The sequence below is a fragment of the Epinephelus lanceolatus genome, chromosome 10, assembly GCF_041903045.1.
Source record: "Epinephelus lanceolatus isolate andai-2023 chromosome 10, ASM4190304v1, whole genome shotgun sequence".
Classification (NCBI taxonomy): domain Eukaryota; kingdom Metazoa; phylum Chordata; class Actinopteri; order Perciformes; family Serranidae; genus Epinephelus; species Epinephelus lanceolatus.
This window is the reverse complement of record NC_135743.1, coordinates 29,090,696-29,104,587: the sequence shown is the minus strand read 5'-3', so window position 1 is coordinate 29,104,587 and position 13,892 is coordinate 29,090,696. Positions and strand designations below refer to the sequence as shown.

Here is a 13,892-nt window from a genome sequence, read left to right as displayed (position 1 = left end):
CTTGAAATGTCTTTTGGATGTGCTTTGTATCACATCAAGCTGAACAGGCTGTTCAGAAGTGCGAGACAAATACTTGACTGGATATGTGCTAAATGTTACATGAAGCTGGAGCATCAAATACTTAATATGCATTTTCATCCTGAAAAGCTATGTGGCAGGCTAGATGCAAAATATATATACATTTTTTATCTCACAGCATACAGTATTAAAGAATGTTGTGTTTCAGTAATATTTTTGTTATGCAGAAATGATGCTCTGTTCTCCAGGTTCTAGCTGAGAGTGACCAGCTGAGAAAGGAGGCTGATGACCTCGGTCCTCGGGCAGAGCTGGACCACTGGAAGAAACGAATGTCCCGCTTCAACTACCTTCTGGACCAGCTGAAGAGCCCTGATGTTAGAGCTGCACTGGGTGTGCTCTTGATGGCCAAATCTAAACTTATAAAGGTCAGAATTTACTGGCACTCACCGCTAGATTTTAATCTTATATGTTATATATGTTCACATTTGCTTGATTTTGCTGCTTCATAGGACACTACATTGATTCTGTCAAAACCTTTTCTGTCCATAATATCAGCATTTCATTCTTCAAAAGACTGTCAGTGTGACACAGTCTTACATCAGTACTGTTCAGCTGTAATATGAGAGGGCGCCATACTGTTTCCTGTACTGTAAAAACGGAGGCTGGAAAAAACTGAGATTAAACGATAAAACTAAGCTGTGCTGATCAAATGTTAACCAAGATTATGTTACTGTGTTGCCCATTTGTTGTCTCAAATGTTTTCAGAAACATATTTTAGCTTATCCTTTAACTATATTTTGAGATTGTTTGTGACCAGATGGCTGCCATATTGTTTCCTGTGTCATAACAGACAAGGTTGCATTACATCACATTTTATGAAAAGACCATTTTCCAGCAGTGAAATACTTCTTTAAATGCGTTAAGTGTTTGTTTTTGTAGTCATGGCGGGAACTGGACACCAGGATCACTGATGCAGCCAACGAGGCCAAAGACAATGTCAAGTACCTGTACAGCCTGGAGAAGTTTTGTGACCCTCTTTACAAAAGTGACCCTGTAAGAAAAATGATTTAATCTTTTTAAAGATGAAGTGGTCTGCTGCATTGAAGGCAAAACAAATGCATAGTATCCCTCTCGTGAGTCTAGTTATGAAAGTAGAATATTACACAAATACTGTTCAGTGTTTTTTATATGTGCAAGGGCACGTCATTGCATAATGTATAATTGTACAAACACTCACGAGTTATAATCCTTGTTTCACCTCAGGTATCGATGGTGGATGCAATCCCAGGTCTGATCAATGCCATTAGGATGATTCACAGTATTTCTCGCTACTACAACACATCAGAAAAGATTACGTCGCTTTTTGTCAAGGTAGGGGTGGCTGCTACTGCACACAATACAACAGTGATGAAGTGGATTATACCGTAATCAACAATGGGATTCGGCAAAGCCGACTGCCTGCAGTCTGGATATTGTGTTCATTTAACCCAGAGATCTGTGATTTTCATGTTTTTATGGATGAATAAAACGAACCGTTGAAACATTAATTGTTTGCCCACTAAGGGTATTGTTACATGAACCCAGAGTGAAAAACAAGACTTATTCACAGAATGATTTGTAAAATGTAATTTCTAACATGTCATCCACCCTTGCTCATGATGATGTGTGCACTAACATTTAGCAACTGTGGCTACATGTGTAGTCTCAAGATGTTTGGGTCCACAAAGCGTTCAAATGCATATCATATCATATATTTCCCATCAATACCTCCAGGTGACGAACCAGATGATCACAGCCTGCAAGGCCTACATCACAAATAACGGCTCTAACTCAATATGGGACCAGCCTCAGCAAATTGTAGCTGACAAAATCAAAGCTGCCATTCACCTAAACCAGGTACTGCTTATTGGTAGAATACATTATTTATAATGTCTATCGTTACTGCCTCTTAGATTTTTGTTTTTGCGTTCATATCAAATGTTCTTTGTAGCATACTGTAGCTGCACTAACTCTTAAGAATCTGTCCATTTTAACATTTGTGTATATTGTATTGTTTGTCGTCTAGATGCTTTGTTGAAAGACAGAGACCTGAGTGTTCCCAATGCCACTGCCATGACATAAGAAATGTTAAAGAAGGAAGCAAAGTTACTTGTCATTGTAAACCACCTTGATGTGATGGATGAGTGAAAATGAAAGTGACCAGTTTTTCTGCATGTCAAACTTTGTCCTCTAGGAGTATCAGCAGTATTTCCATAAAACCAAGGAGAGGCTGGAACAGACTCCTTCAGAGAGACAGTTTGACTTCAGTGAGATGTACATATTTGGGAAGTTTGACACGTTCCAGCGACGACTCAACAAGATCCTGGATATGTTCGGCACCATTTCCACCTACTCTGCCCTGCAGGACTCTAAGATAGAAGGACTGGAGACCATGGCCACCAGGTTTCAAGTGGGTACATTGTTAGATCAGGTTGTTGTCAAGAAATTCTTTCATCTGCTACTGCTAGACAGCTGAGCCACTGTTTCTTCTGTCATTCACTGATGTTGGAATATGTCAGTAGATTGCAGCTCAGGAGAGAATAGTGTGTGTCCAGAGCTTCAGGCTGTAGAATAATGTGACATTGTCAGACTATAGTCTTTTTCCTTGGTTTCCTGTTGGGAGAAATACTTTAACAATATTAATGTTCACAAAATCAATTTGTATTGTCTTGAGTCGTAGAAAAAACATTTAAATTTCTTGATTCACTGTCAAATTGGTGTTGAGATGTTTTCCCTTGAGAGTGTTTTGATGTGAGCTGTGTGTGTGTTTGTTGTTTGTCTGCTTCCTTGGATGTACAGACTGCAGAAATGCAGGGAAAATGGGAGGTAATGTCTCAATGCTGTCCTCAGCTTTTAGTATTGCATGGCCCATTTTCATAGTTGACAGCATGCAGTGGTGAAATTCATAGACATTAAATTTCTACCAGTGTACATATCACAACAAAGTCAAAGTCAAAACAGTTTGACAATACTAACTGCATGGAACATGAACAAAGTAACAACTCCAAAATGTGTTTGTCATATGTTGCTCTACTGACTTTGATGTTCAGTTATTTTCTCCAGCAATTTATTTGCAAATGTTTTGCATGTCATCCAGTTTACACACTGTAATTCCATTAGTTGTTTGATGGCCCACGTAACCAGAAAGAGCTGAATTAAAATAGAGCACAGAGCTCTCCTTTTGCAGATGCTGACAGTAAGCACCTCAATATGTACATAATTTATGGTAAGATTTTGTGTAATATTTCCTTGATGCTCTGTTTGTCCTTTGATATTTTAAACTCAGATTAACTCCCTGACTTGGATGGTATGTTGCTAACATCAGTGCAGTGACACACAATTGGTCAAGGAAATTAGATTAAAGAATCTAAAGTATAATAGCAAAATTACCAGCTGCAGCAGAACAATGAGGCAAAATTTTGAGAGGCCTTAAAACCTTAGATTTAGAACTGATTAATGTTCAAATATAAAACTGATTGTACGTATTTGTTTGGATGGCTGTGTGTTTGTGTGTGAGAAAGGCTATTGTGCTGAACATGAAGAAAAAACATTACAGTTTCCTCGACCAGAGGAGAACTGACTTTGATGTCGACTATGAAGAATTCTGCAAAAGCACCTCTGAGCTTCATGTAAGTTTAATATTGCAGACACGACTAATTAGTTTGTGTCCTCTATATTGTACACAACAATTAATGGGCCTTCACATCCACACAGGTGTTTTCAGTTGTTATGGCTAATTAGGCCTCTGCTCAGGTTGAGGTTGGATGGGACAGTACTTGGATTGAGGTCATTATAGCCCACTTACATGTCTGTACATTCCCACACTGTGCTGTGAAAAGGTTGAATTAGACAATAAGTGAAAACACCTGTGGCTTACTTTGTTATACTGTAGGCATGACCCAGTATGAACAATCTGCTGTGTCCTTTCTCAATATTATTTTGATATTGGTCTTTGTGCTTCCAGAATCAGCTGAAGAGTTTCATGGATAGCACCTTTGAAAAAATTCACAACACAGAGAGAGCTCTAAATGTGTTGAAGAAATTCGAAAGGTAAGTATTTCTCAGTCTGGTTGTTAGGACAGAAAAGTTCTAATTCAAAATCAGATTCAGAAATGGTTTGCACATACAAGGAATTTAATTTGTTGACTTGGTGTGAAACAGTAAACATAGTATAAAGACATGATATAAAATAAAAAGAATGTGAAAAAATATAAGAATATGTAAAAATATATCTGATTCTTTTTCTGCAATTCTCTATCCCACCAGTTAGTAATAGTCAATTACATTCACATGGCGTCTCAGGCTTAAACCAGGGGAAGAAAACAAAAAAACAGCATGACTCTGAATAAACCTTTATCATTTCATCTCATTAAACAATAATATAATTGCTGCATTTCAGAGGTTAGCCAGTTCGAGGTTCTTTATTTGTGCATACTAGCTCACTGAGATTCTGCCACATCTAAAGGACGACCTTGACCTAAAACAAAGAAGATGTAATTGCTGGAATACCATATTACACTTAATTCTATTCACATTTATTTCATTATTCTAATACTGGTTGCCTCTTTTTTTTTAACTACTTCTATTTCTGGACCTATAAAAACAGACTGGGCATCCCAGACCTTGGTATTGACGAGAAGTACCAGCGCATTCTGCAGAACTATGGCCGAGACATTGAAATGGTCTCCCGCATCTACATGAAGCAGAAACTGGACCCCCCTACTGGCCGGGACCTGCCCCCCGTGGCGGGCCGTATCATGTGGGCTCGGCAGCTGTCCAGCAGGATCCAGGTTCCCATGGATCTCTTTCAGCAGGTAATATTGAATTTCTGCCTCTCTGCAGTGAAACCTGAGTGGGCCTAGGTGTTGTTTTTGTTGATTTACAATAGAATTGTTTGTGCATTTTCCGCCCTGAACTTATACAGTGCCAATTCTGTACCTGTGTAGCATCCTGGTGTTCTTTCCACACCAGAAGCCAAGAGGATCATCAAGAATTTTAACAGGGTTGCAAGGGTCCTGTTGGAGTTTGAGATGCTGTACCATCACAGCTGGATGAAAAAGGTAAAAGGATGTACACAGTTTGGGTACTAGTTTCATCACATATAACATGCACATACACAGTGTGTGTTGTCTCTCCTTTAACCCAATGTCTTGGGTCTCTTACTGGGTTTCTTCTTCTTTTTTGTTGGCTTCATTTTTTTCTCTTCCTCTCACCTCTTCTTTCTCACCACCCTTACTAAACTACCCAACTTACCTTGAAACCTCCTGCCCAGATGGAGGATGCCCGGGTGGGCCTGCAGGCCTCTCTGTTGGTCAGGTCTCCAGAGACAGGGGAGCTATTTGTGAATTTTGACCCAGAGATTTTGACCCAGATCAGGGAGGCAAACTGTATGACAAGGATGAATTTGGAGACCCCACCATTTGCTGCTCTGTTGCAGCAGAAACAGGACACCCTGAAAAGGAACTACAACAGATTACAGGTGGATATTATACACAGCTTACACATCTGCAAACATATAAAACTTAAAGAGGCAATTTAAGGAGTTAAAGTCGATTATTCTTCTATAAAGCAGTATAAAATACAGTTGCCGTAAAAGTACATGCATTATATAAAGGGAGGTCATTTCAACTGTACTTACAGCACTCTTCACCATGCAAATCAGTTCAACACTGTTGTGGGTGAATACAGAAACTGTATTTTTATCTTTCCACTTCCAGTTAATGTTGAGTGAGAACACCAGAGTTCGAGCTAAGATTCAGAGCGCCTTTGAACAGCTGGCCATGCCACATGTAGCAAAGGTAAGATGTGGTTTTGATATAAGTTGTATTATATCCTGCATGCTATCTATTATTGATTTATTGTATAGTGGTATTTATACATTTATGGTTAATACAAGTTTAAACTTATTTTATTAAAGAGTATATATCTGATAGATCCAATAGGACATTGAATAGGCCAATAGAACAGTTTGAAGCTCAGAATCATAAGAGGCTATGATATAATTTACAGTGTGAGTCATAGTAATTTAGAAATTTAATTCAACTCCACTATTCCAGCTCCTGTTTGTTTGATAAAGATAACTGATTTTCTCTTTTGAACAGTCACTGTGTATTTTAACCTTTTGAAACCTGAGCAAATTGGCTTGATTTATTTCAAAAACATGGAAAGAAGGCAATGAGCAACAAAAGAAAAAAATACCAAAAAAAAAAAATAGCAAGAAATTAGTAAAAAGAGAAAATAAAAACAAGAAAGTTAGCAAAAAAAGAAAAAGAAAAGAAAAGGTTCAAAACAAACAAACAAAGAAATTACCTGGAAAAAGTGCTTAAAAATTAGAATAATTCTGTATCATATATTTTTAAAATGTAATATTGATTTTTGAATAATTTTTTAAATCTATTTTTTTGTTTTGCAATTTGTGGGACATTTTGTACCAAGCTGCTCACTGCCTTTTTCCCCATGATTTTGAATGAAATTGCACCAATTTGCTCAGGGTTCAAATGTTTAAAGACTTGCAAAAGGCATCTAAAGGCAGCACAAGAAAAGTAATGTCACTCCAGGTTTCAAAGGGTTATGGGGCCTCCAATACTCACACACCAAATTTCATCGATTCTCTGCACTTTCTCTCCACTTTATGGCAAAATGGAAATGTTTTTAGCTAGCCTGATGAAAAGGAGGTCAGTGACAGCGATGTTTATAATGGGAAGACATTGACCACCTTTATGCTAGCCTTGCTCAGAGTTAAATATGACCTGCCAAGTTAATTCCATTTGCAAATTACTCTTGTCCAATGATAAGGCCACTTACTCAGTGGTAATATACCAATGCTTCTAAAGCATGGAAAATGCCTCTGAAGCTTTTTCCTTTCAGTATTGTCACAGTGCTCATCACCAGTTATGTGACAGCAAATATGTTTTACAGTTCCTGCATCAGGTAGTGTACGTTATTAGCCTAATTTAATATGTCATGATGGAAGTTATGGATGTGTGCTCCAACTGACTATGTAGGAGACATGCCGTAACTTCTGGATTAAATAAACTATGGAGGTAGCTGTTGCTCCTTTTTTTAAAAAAAACCCACAAGATTGTAGTGAATAATAGTTTCAGGTTCAGAAATCATATAATTTCTTTACTTTCTTTTCCCCAGTAAAAATACTGCATAATGTACCTCTTCAGACTTGTTAAAGTACTATGATAGGTTTTGTGCAGCTGCTGTTGCAGCATGTGAGAAAGGGTTCAAGCAAACATAGAGGGGGGGTGTTGGTGGCTTAGTGGTAGAGCAGGCGCCCATGTACAAGGCTGTTGGCGCAGTGGCCCAGGTTCGAGTAAAGCCTGTGGCGCCTTGCTGCATGTCACTCCCTCTCTCTCTCCCCCTTCACACTCATCTGTCCTATCAATTAAAGGATTAAAAATGCCCAAAAAATATCTTAAAAAAAAGCAGACATAGAGGGAGTTACATGATAATCAAGAGATTGTGACAAGTGGTGAACCAGGTGAGAGAGGACTCAAATGCACGACTTTGGACAGTTCAAGTAAAATATGGGTCTTTACTATTCAAAAAGGTAGGTTTGGTACACAGAAGGACAATCAGTGAAGACAAACCGATCCAATAGGCATGAGGGCAGAGGCAGAGTCAATCAGCAGTTTAAATCCCATAAAAATCAAGAAAAGGACACTGGGAAACAAAAGGCTGGAACGCTAAGCACGCAAGGAGCTGAAATGAACTGACACAAAAAAGAAGAGAAAACAAGACACACACTAAATACTCTGGTGAGGGGAAGGACAATGAGACACAGGTGAGACTAATCAGGGCGGGACAGACAATCAGACACAGGTGATGTCATCAACAGGGAGGGAAAACACACAGGGGCAGGAAGTGAAGTAATCTGAAACAAGAGGAGATGTGAGTTTCAAAGTAAAACAGGAAACAACATGAATGAATGAAATAAAACAACCTAAGAAACTTGAGCTGTGATAGAGATAAGAAAAATATCTCTGTCTGTCTCTGTCTTCCTATTAAATGGGCCTGTGTGATGTATCTTGTTGGTTCGATTGTTTTTTTAAACAACATTTAACATGAATCTGAGACAATGAGACTGACTTTGCACATCAGCTACTGTAGAAAGTGCATCATCATACATCACTGACTCGACAGGTGGATGAGGCTATACAGCCGGGGTTGACCTCCATCAACTGGACGTCTCTGAATATAGACAAGTACCTCGACCGCATCGACAAAGCTTTGGGTAAGCAAAAAAAAATCCAACAAGATCAATGACCCGTGTGTTGAAGATATCTTGCAACTCTGCACTGGCAACATCTGATAGGATTTACATTCATTGATTCATTGTGTGCTTGCTGTTAGCGTGTGTTCTCATTAAAAAAAAAACCTCACATACAGTACAATGTGCTGTCTCTTCTGATCCACGTATATGCTTTTTCTTCCACCTTACTCTTCCCCTCCCGTCCTTTAATGCTTGCCAACTTCGTTTTCTCTTCTGTTGGCCTGTGTCCCCCTTTTCTCTTGTCTCTCTAGTCGACCTGGGGCTGCTGATGGACAGGGTGAATGACTTGGTGGAGTTTAGGATAGATGCGGTACTGCAGGAGATGAGCAGCTCCACACTGTGTGTTTTGCCAGAGGATGAACCAGTCACCTGTGAGGAGTTTGTTCAGACTACAAGGGTAATTAAATACATTATCTGTGTCAAATAAAACTGAAGCCTACACTTTAAATTATGCAACAGCCCCCACCCCACCTACTATAATTTGAAAGATGTCATGTTCACATAAAAATTGAATTACATGCAAAGCTGATTTAATACACTTAACACTTTCTAATGCCTTACTTTAAACGTACCAGAGGCATTCATTTCATTATTATTAATTACATTGATGGTGAACTTTGTACCCCATATTCAGATGAATATGCCCTCCATGAAAGCTGTTGCTGTATGTTTCTTGTGACACTGCTTGTTGATGAGCACAAAGAACATTAGCAGTGATGCCACAGGTCATCAATCATGATTTATTAATGTGATGGAATAGCTGCTAAGTAATCACAATAAAGCTTGATATGATGGCTGAAGACAAAGCAGTGTATCATACATTACAATGATATGAAGTACACATTGACTCGTTGGAATCCCAGCCCATGCCAAGGGATGTCCGCTGCTGTGTAGAAATCTCTGACAGTAATTGAATCTGACATTATTTGATTTTGTGCCCAGATAACTTCATTACAGTTCTGTATGTAGAGTTGAATTAACGTAAATTAGAAAGAAATGACAAGTGTTCGTGTAATTTTCATGGATTAATTCTCTGAATTTTGTGTCCTTGGAATCCAGGATACAAAAAAAAAAGTTTTACTGTGGTTGAGGGGAACCTGGTTTAATCTTAGAGTGCATACTATGCCACAACCATAGTTAATGTACATGTCTTGTGTACATATTTGTAAAGGACCTGTGCATAAGACAGGCCCAGAGCCTTCACACTAAGAGCTCACTGGTGGAGGAGGCTGCTAATGAACTGATCAACATGTTGCTGGAGTTTGATCACAATCAGAGAGAGGAGGTGGAGAAGGCTGAGGAAGAGAGCTGCGCTGAGAGCAAGACCATAGAGCACATCGACAGTGAAGGTAGATTGATGTTTTCCTTTTGAGATAAAGTAGAATGGGAAATTATAAGGAGCATTGAACCTACCAGAACGGAGAAGGTTAATGTCAAATAGCACATCAGAGCAGGTGCATGAAAGAATAGAAAGGCCATAACTTATTATAACTATAACTTAACTTATATTAGTTTAACTTTCACTGATGTTCCGCCTCTTTAAACATTATGTCTAGCCCCTGCTGTGCAAGGCAATTTAAAATCTGATAAAACAGAGTTGCTGTATAAGTTTATGTTTGTATTTGCTATGTGAGAGCTGTAGCTAAATGTGTCACCTCTTGCATCTCAGGTGAAGATGAAGGCCGCTCAGAGGGCCGTCTCTTCTCCAGAAACACCCTGGTCCCTCCTGCCAGTGTTGGCCCTTCCTCTCCCTTGGTGAGGAAGAAGAAGAAGAGGGACCTGATGGAAGTGATGGAGGAGGAAGCCCAGGAGTTGCTCTCCTACTTCAACCACTGCAATGTGGATGCTTTGCTCAGACTGACACGCAACACCCTGGAGATGCTACGCAAGCGCATCCATGCCTCCTCGGTCATGCATTTCTTGGGTGTGTCTTGTGTAACCATTTTTCTGCTTGTAGTACTTTGGCTTATTTTAATATAAAACACAATAATATAAAGGTCTTTCATTTTAAAGCTTGATTTTGTTTTATTTAATAATGATTTGTCAAGTGATTTTTGGGACTCACAGCAACAAATAATGAAACACAATTATCCTTCTCACATTTTCCTCTACACTGTTGTATTAGGTGCCATAAATTCTGGCTAGTTACATTGATTGTTGCCAGTGCTGTCCACAGAGCTCATACAATGTCCATCCTTGAATCACATCATATTGTATCAGAGCTACTCTTCTCTCCCCTTGTAGCTGAGGGTGACTTACCCAGTCACGGCAAAAGCAGCGGTCAGCAGGCAATCTTTAGAGTCAATGTGACCCTCTCTATCCCTAACATCGCCATGGTTCCAGCTCTGGAGGAGGTCCAACAGGCTCTAAACCGGGCTGTAGAGTGTATAGTCAGTGTCAGCAAAGGAGTCAGCCAGTGGAGCAAAGAAAGGATCTCCAAGGTGGGTTTGATCTGATGAGGGAAGCAATAATTCGTGGCATGAAATGGATTTATAACTGTCACTAATCTTTCTGGACTGATGATTTTATAGCACTATAGTCCACCACACAAACCCTGAAGTCTTTCTTTACGAGTGTTTCAACTTTGCAGAGAAAAATGAATGAAAGACGAATGGCGGCTCTGAAACAGGACAGTTCTGACAGTGAATCAGAGGATGGAGCAACAACATACAGAAGCCTGGCTGGTATGAGAGGACATGAGACATTCCGTGATGTATCACAGCAGTTCAACGACTCAAAACTCTGCCTATGTGGACTTCAAATTGATTTATCCATATTGTTTCCAGCAAGCAGACCAGGACATTGATCATTAGCTAGTGCACCACAGTGAAATGATAATCAGATGTCCTTATTTCACAGCTCAGCAGAGCAAAGCCACATCTGACTAGAAGCAAATGGAGACATGTTGATGGAAATGGCATGAATATGTCAGTAGGTTTAGAGACAAGACATTTAAACAAAAGATATTTTAAAATCAAATTTAAGGAGAGCAGCCGTTTTAGTCACGACACCCTGGCTGACATGGAGGTAATGTTGTGAAACATGATGATGGATGAAAAAGTTGCAGTGTGGTTAAGAATTGAAAAGATGGATATGAACCTGTTCTTTATGCACCTTAGAACGCATCATCAACACTTAAGAGAAGATTCACATTCTCCTAACATTCCTGTATAGATGTATAATCAGAAATGGATTCCAAATAAAAGCCAATCTGTTTGTGTTTAGATCAGTCCCCCCCTCCCCGCGTCTGTACATTCACATCATAGCCTCTGTCCTCTGTCCTTTTACTCTACTTTCTCAGACGGCAGCACCTCGGACATTTCAGCATCTGTGATCCAGGCAATCCCATTCCAAGCTAGAAACTACTACAAGAGTGTGTCTGAGAACAAGGAGATAGTCAAACTCGTGTCTGTTCTCAGCACCTCCATCAGCTCCACCAAAAAGGTATACACTCTTTCATTTTAACACGAAGCATAACATGTATAGAATTGGCCAAACCTGTACAAAACAAGGAGAAACAAATTAAAGGTGCATAAAAAACGTTTCCAAATTGATCAGAATCTAAACTTTACTCTGTCTATTTGTTTTTTTTTACACATCTGTTTTGTCCTCTTTATAAAATATTTGTTCAGTGTAAATGAACAAAGGCAACAGCTGTAATTTCCAGTATCTGTATTTTATTCACCATGACCACCTCTAGAGACAAATGACACTGCCATCCTATCCATAATCTAAATTGAAAATTTTAAATGCCTCACATTACTTGTGTAACTCCTGTATTATATTGTTGTACAGGATGTGATGACTGCTCTGGACCGTTTTAGCCACTATCATCACATCTGGAGAAAGGACCGTGAAGACACCATGCAACAGTATGATCAATTACCACTCTTACCACTGAGAACTAACAGTTTTATTTTCTATGCATCAGGTCATTGCCAGTGACAACAGCATTACGTCAGTGCATTATTTCCCCCACAGATTCATCCAGGGCAGTCCCTTGCTGTCAGAGTTTGAGAGCCAGATTCTTTTCTATCGAGATCTGGAGCTGGAAATAAACTCTGAACCAGAGTACATAACTGTAGGAGCTTTGGCTCTATTCACAGGTTTGGACTGTTGCTATCTTTGGTACTTACAGCTCTTAATTTCCTTATTACTGATAAGGTTTCTCAAGAAAACTTTACACCAACATGAAATTACAAAACAAACTTTGACATCTGCATGCTCACATGTATTTCTTTGTGCCAGCGGACCTGAAGATGTCCCTCACGGCTGAAACCAAGAACTGGATGGTGGACTACGGACTGTACTGTAACAGGAAATATCGCTCAGACATGGAGCAGATCTTTGCTTTTGTTGATGAAGCTGGAAAGAAACTGAATCGGCAGATCAAGGACCTGGATGACATCCGCATCGCCATGGCAGCACTCAAGGAGATCAGAGAGCACCAAATATCTGTTGATTTTCAAGTTGGTCCCATAGAGGTAAACATCGCATTCAGTCTTTCATACTGCATGGTAATTACTGACCCCCTTTCCATACACACAAATGCACACACAGTAGGATTATGACTAGATGTTTTTAGTAGCGCACATAAGAGCATCTAAGCAGTGTTCGAGTGTTTCAGGAGTGCATATAGTGAGAATGGTTTTCAATAGCAAAGTGTATATATGAAGGTCACTGTAGTGTATATGAACTGAATGCATTCGAATAATGTTTATGAAAGCACCCAGGTTTGTATCAATAGCTCAATAGCAGTTGAGAAGAAATTTAGAAAGTGACTATGTATATATAATTTGCTCATACTTGTAGATGTCAGGTGAAAGACATATCTTGCATATATCTTTTGTTCTCACAGGAGTCCTATGCCATGCTTCATAAATATGAGCTGTCGGTGGCAAAAGAGGAGGCAGACAAGGTGGATACGCTGCGTTACACCTGGGAGAAGCTGCTGTCCCGGAGCACAGAGGTACAGAATGAGCTGGTGACCCTGCAGCCCAACTTCAGAGGAGAGCTGGTCAGCAATGTGGAAACCTTCCTGGAAGACTGTCAACACTTTTACCAGGATTATGACAAGGTAAAGGGACAAAGAGACAAATGCAAGGTGTGCATACACATCTGAACAAACACTAAGACAGCACATTCCTAAAATTTATAACAGTATACAGTCATAACGTGGATTATTAAGTAATACATGAACAAACAGAATATCAATAAATGCAGACATGTATAATTAATAAATGAAATAAATGTGTTGCTGACATTAGAAGTGGTTCATGTGCATTTAGCATTAGAGCTTCGAAGTCCCATGCACATTGTGGTTCAAAAGATCCGTGCTCTGTATAACAAACATCTTCACATTAATTAAAAAAACCTGCAGTGTGTATTTGAACAGTTAATTGTAAGGGGAACCTGCAGAGAGACATAGAGGGAAAACACTGCTGCAGTGTTGCGTGGTGGTGATTCTGCTCCCTCATTATTATCATTATTATGAGACAGTGTATATACTATATACTGTTTCCTTGCATTTCTGCTAGCGTCTTAAATGGGAGGA

General features: G+C 39.4%; 1 protein-coding gene across 1 annotated transcript in view; it reads left to right on the top strand.

Moving 5' to 3' along the window:
* dnah5 (dynein, axonemal, heavy chain 5) overlaps positions 1–13,892 on the top strand; it is a 147,402-nt gene that overhangs the window by 20,697 nt on the left and 112,813 nt on the right. The window contains exons 7-29 of the mRNA XM_078171910.1: positions 267–443; positions 958–1,071; positions 1,282–1,389; positions 1,792–1,914; positions 2,252–2,467; positions 2,857–2,883; positions 3,579–3,686; positions 4,022–4,107; positions 4,664–4,871; positions 5,004–5,117; positions 5,330–5,536; positions 5,775–5,855; positions 8,209–8,299; positions 8,590–8,735; positions 9,510–9,687; positions 10,008–10,262; positions 10,583–10,779; positions 10,929–11,022; positions 11,640–11,782; positions 12,134–12,210; positions 12,320–12,444; positions 12,587–12,822; positions 13,197–13,415. Of these exons, the coding sequence (XP_078028036.1) occupies positions 267–443; positions 958–1,071; positions 1,282–1,389; positions 1,792–1,914; positions 2,252–2,467; positions 2,857–2,883; positions 3,579–3,686; positions 4,022–4,107; positions 4,664–4,871; positions 5,004–5,117; positions 5,330–5,536; positions 5,775–5,855; positions 8,209–8,299; positions 8,590–8,735; positions 9,510–9,687; positions 10,008–10,262; positions 10,583–10,779; positions 10,929–11,022; positions 11,640–11,782; positions 12,134–12,210; positions 12,320–12,444; positions 12,587–12,822; positions 13,197–13,415 (3,330 nt within the window). The remainder of the gene's footprint in view (positions 1–266; positions 444–957; positions 1,072–1,281; positions 1,390–1,791; positions 1,915–2,251; positions 2,468–2,856; positions 2,884–3,578; positions 3,687–4,021; positions 4,108–4,663; positions 4,872–5,003; positions 5,118–5,329; positions 5,537–5,774; positions 5,856–8,208; positions 8,300–8,589; positions 8,736–9,509; positions 9,688–10,007; positions 10,263–10,582; positions 10,780–10,928; positions 11,023–11,639; positions 11,783–12,133; positions 12,211–12,319; positions 12,445–12,586; positions 12,823–13,196; positions 13,416–13,892) is intronic.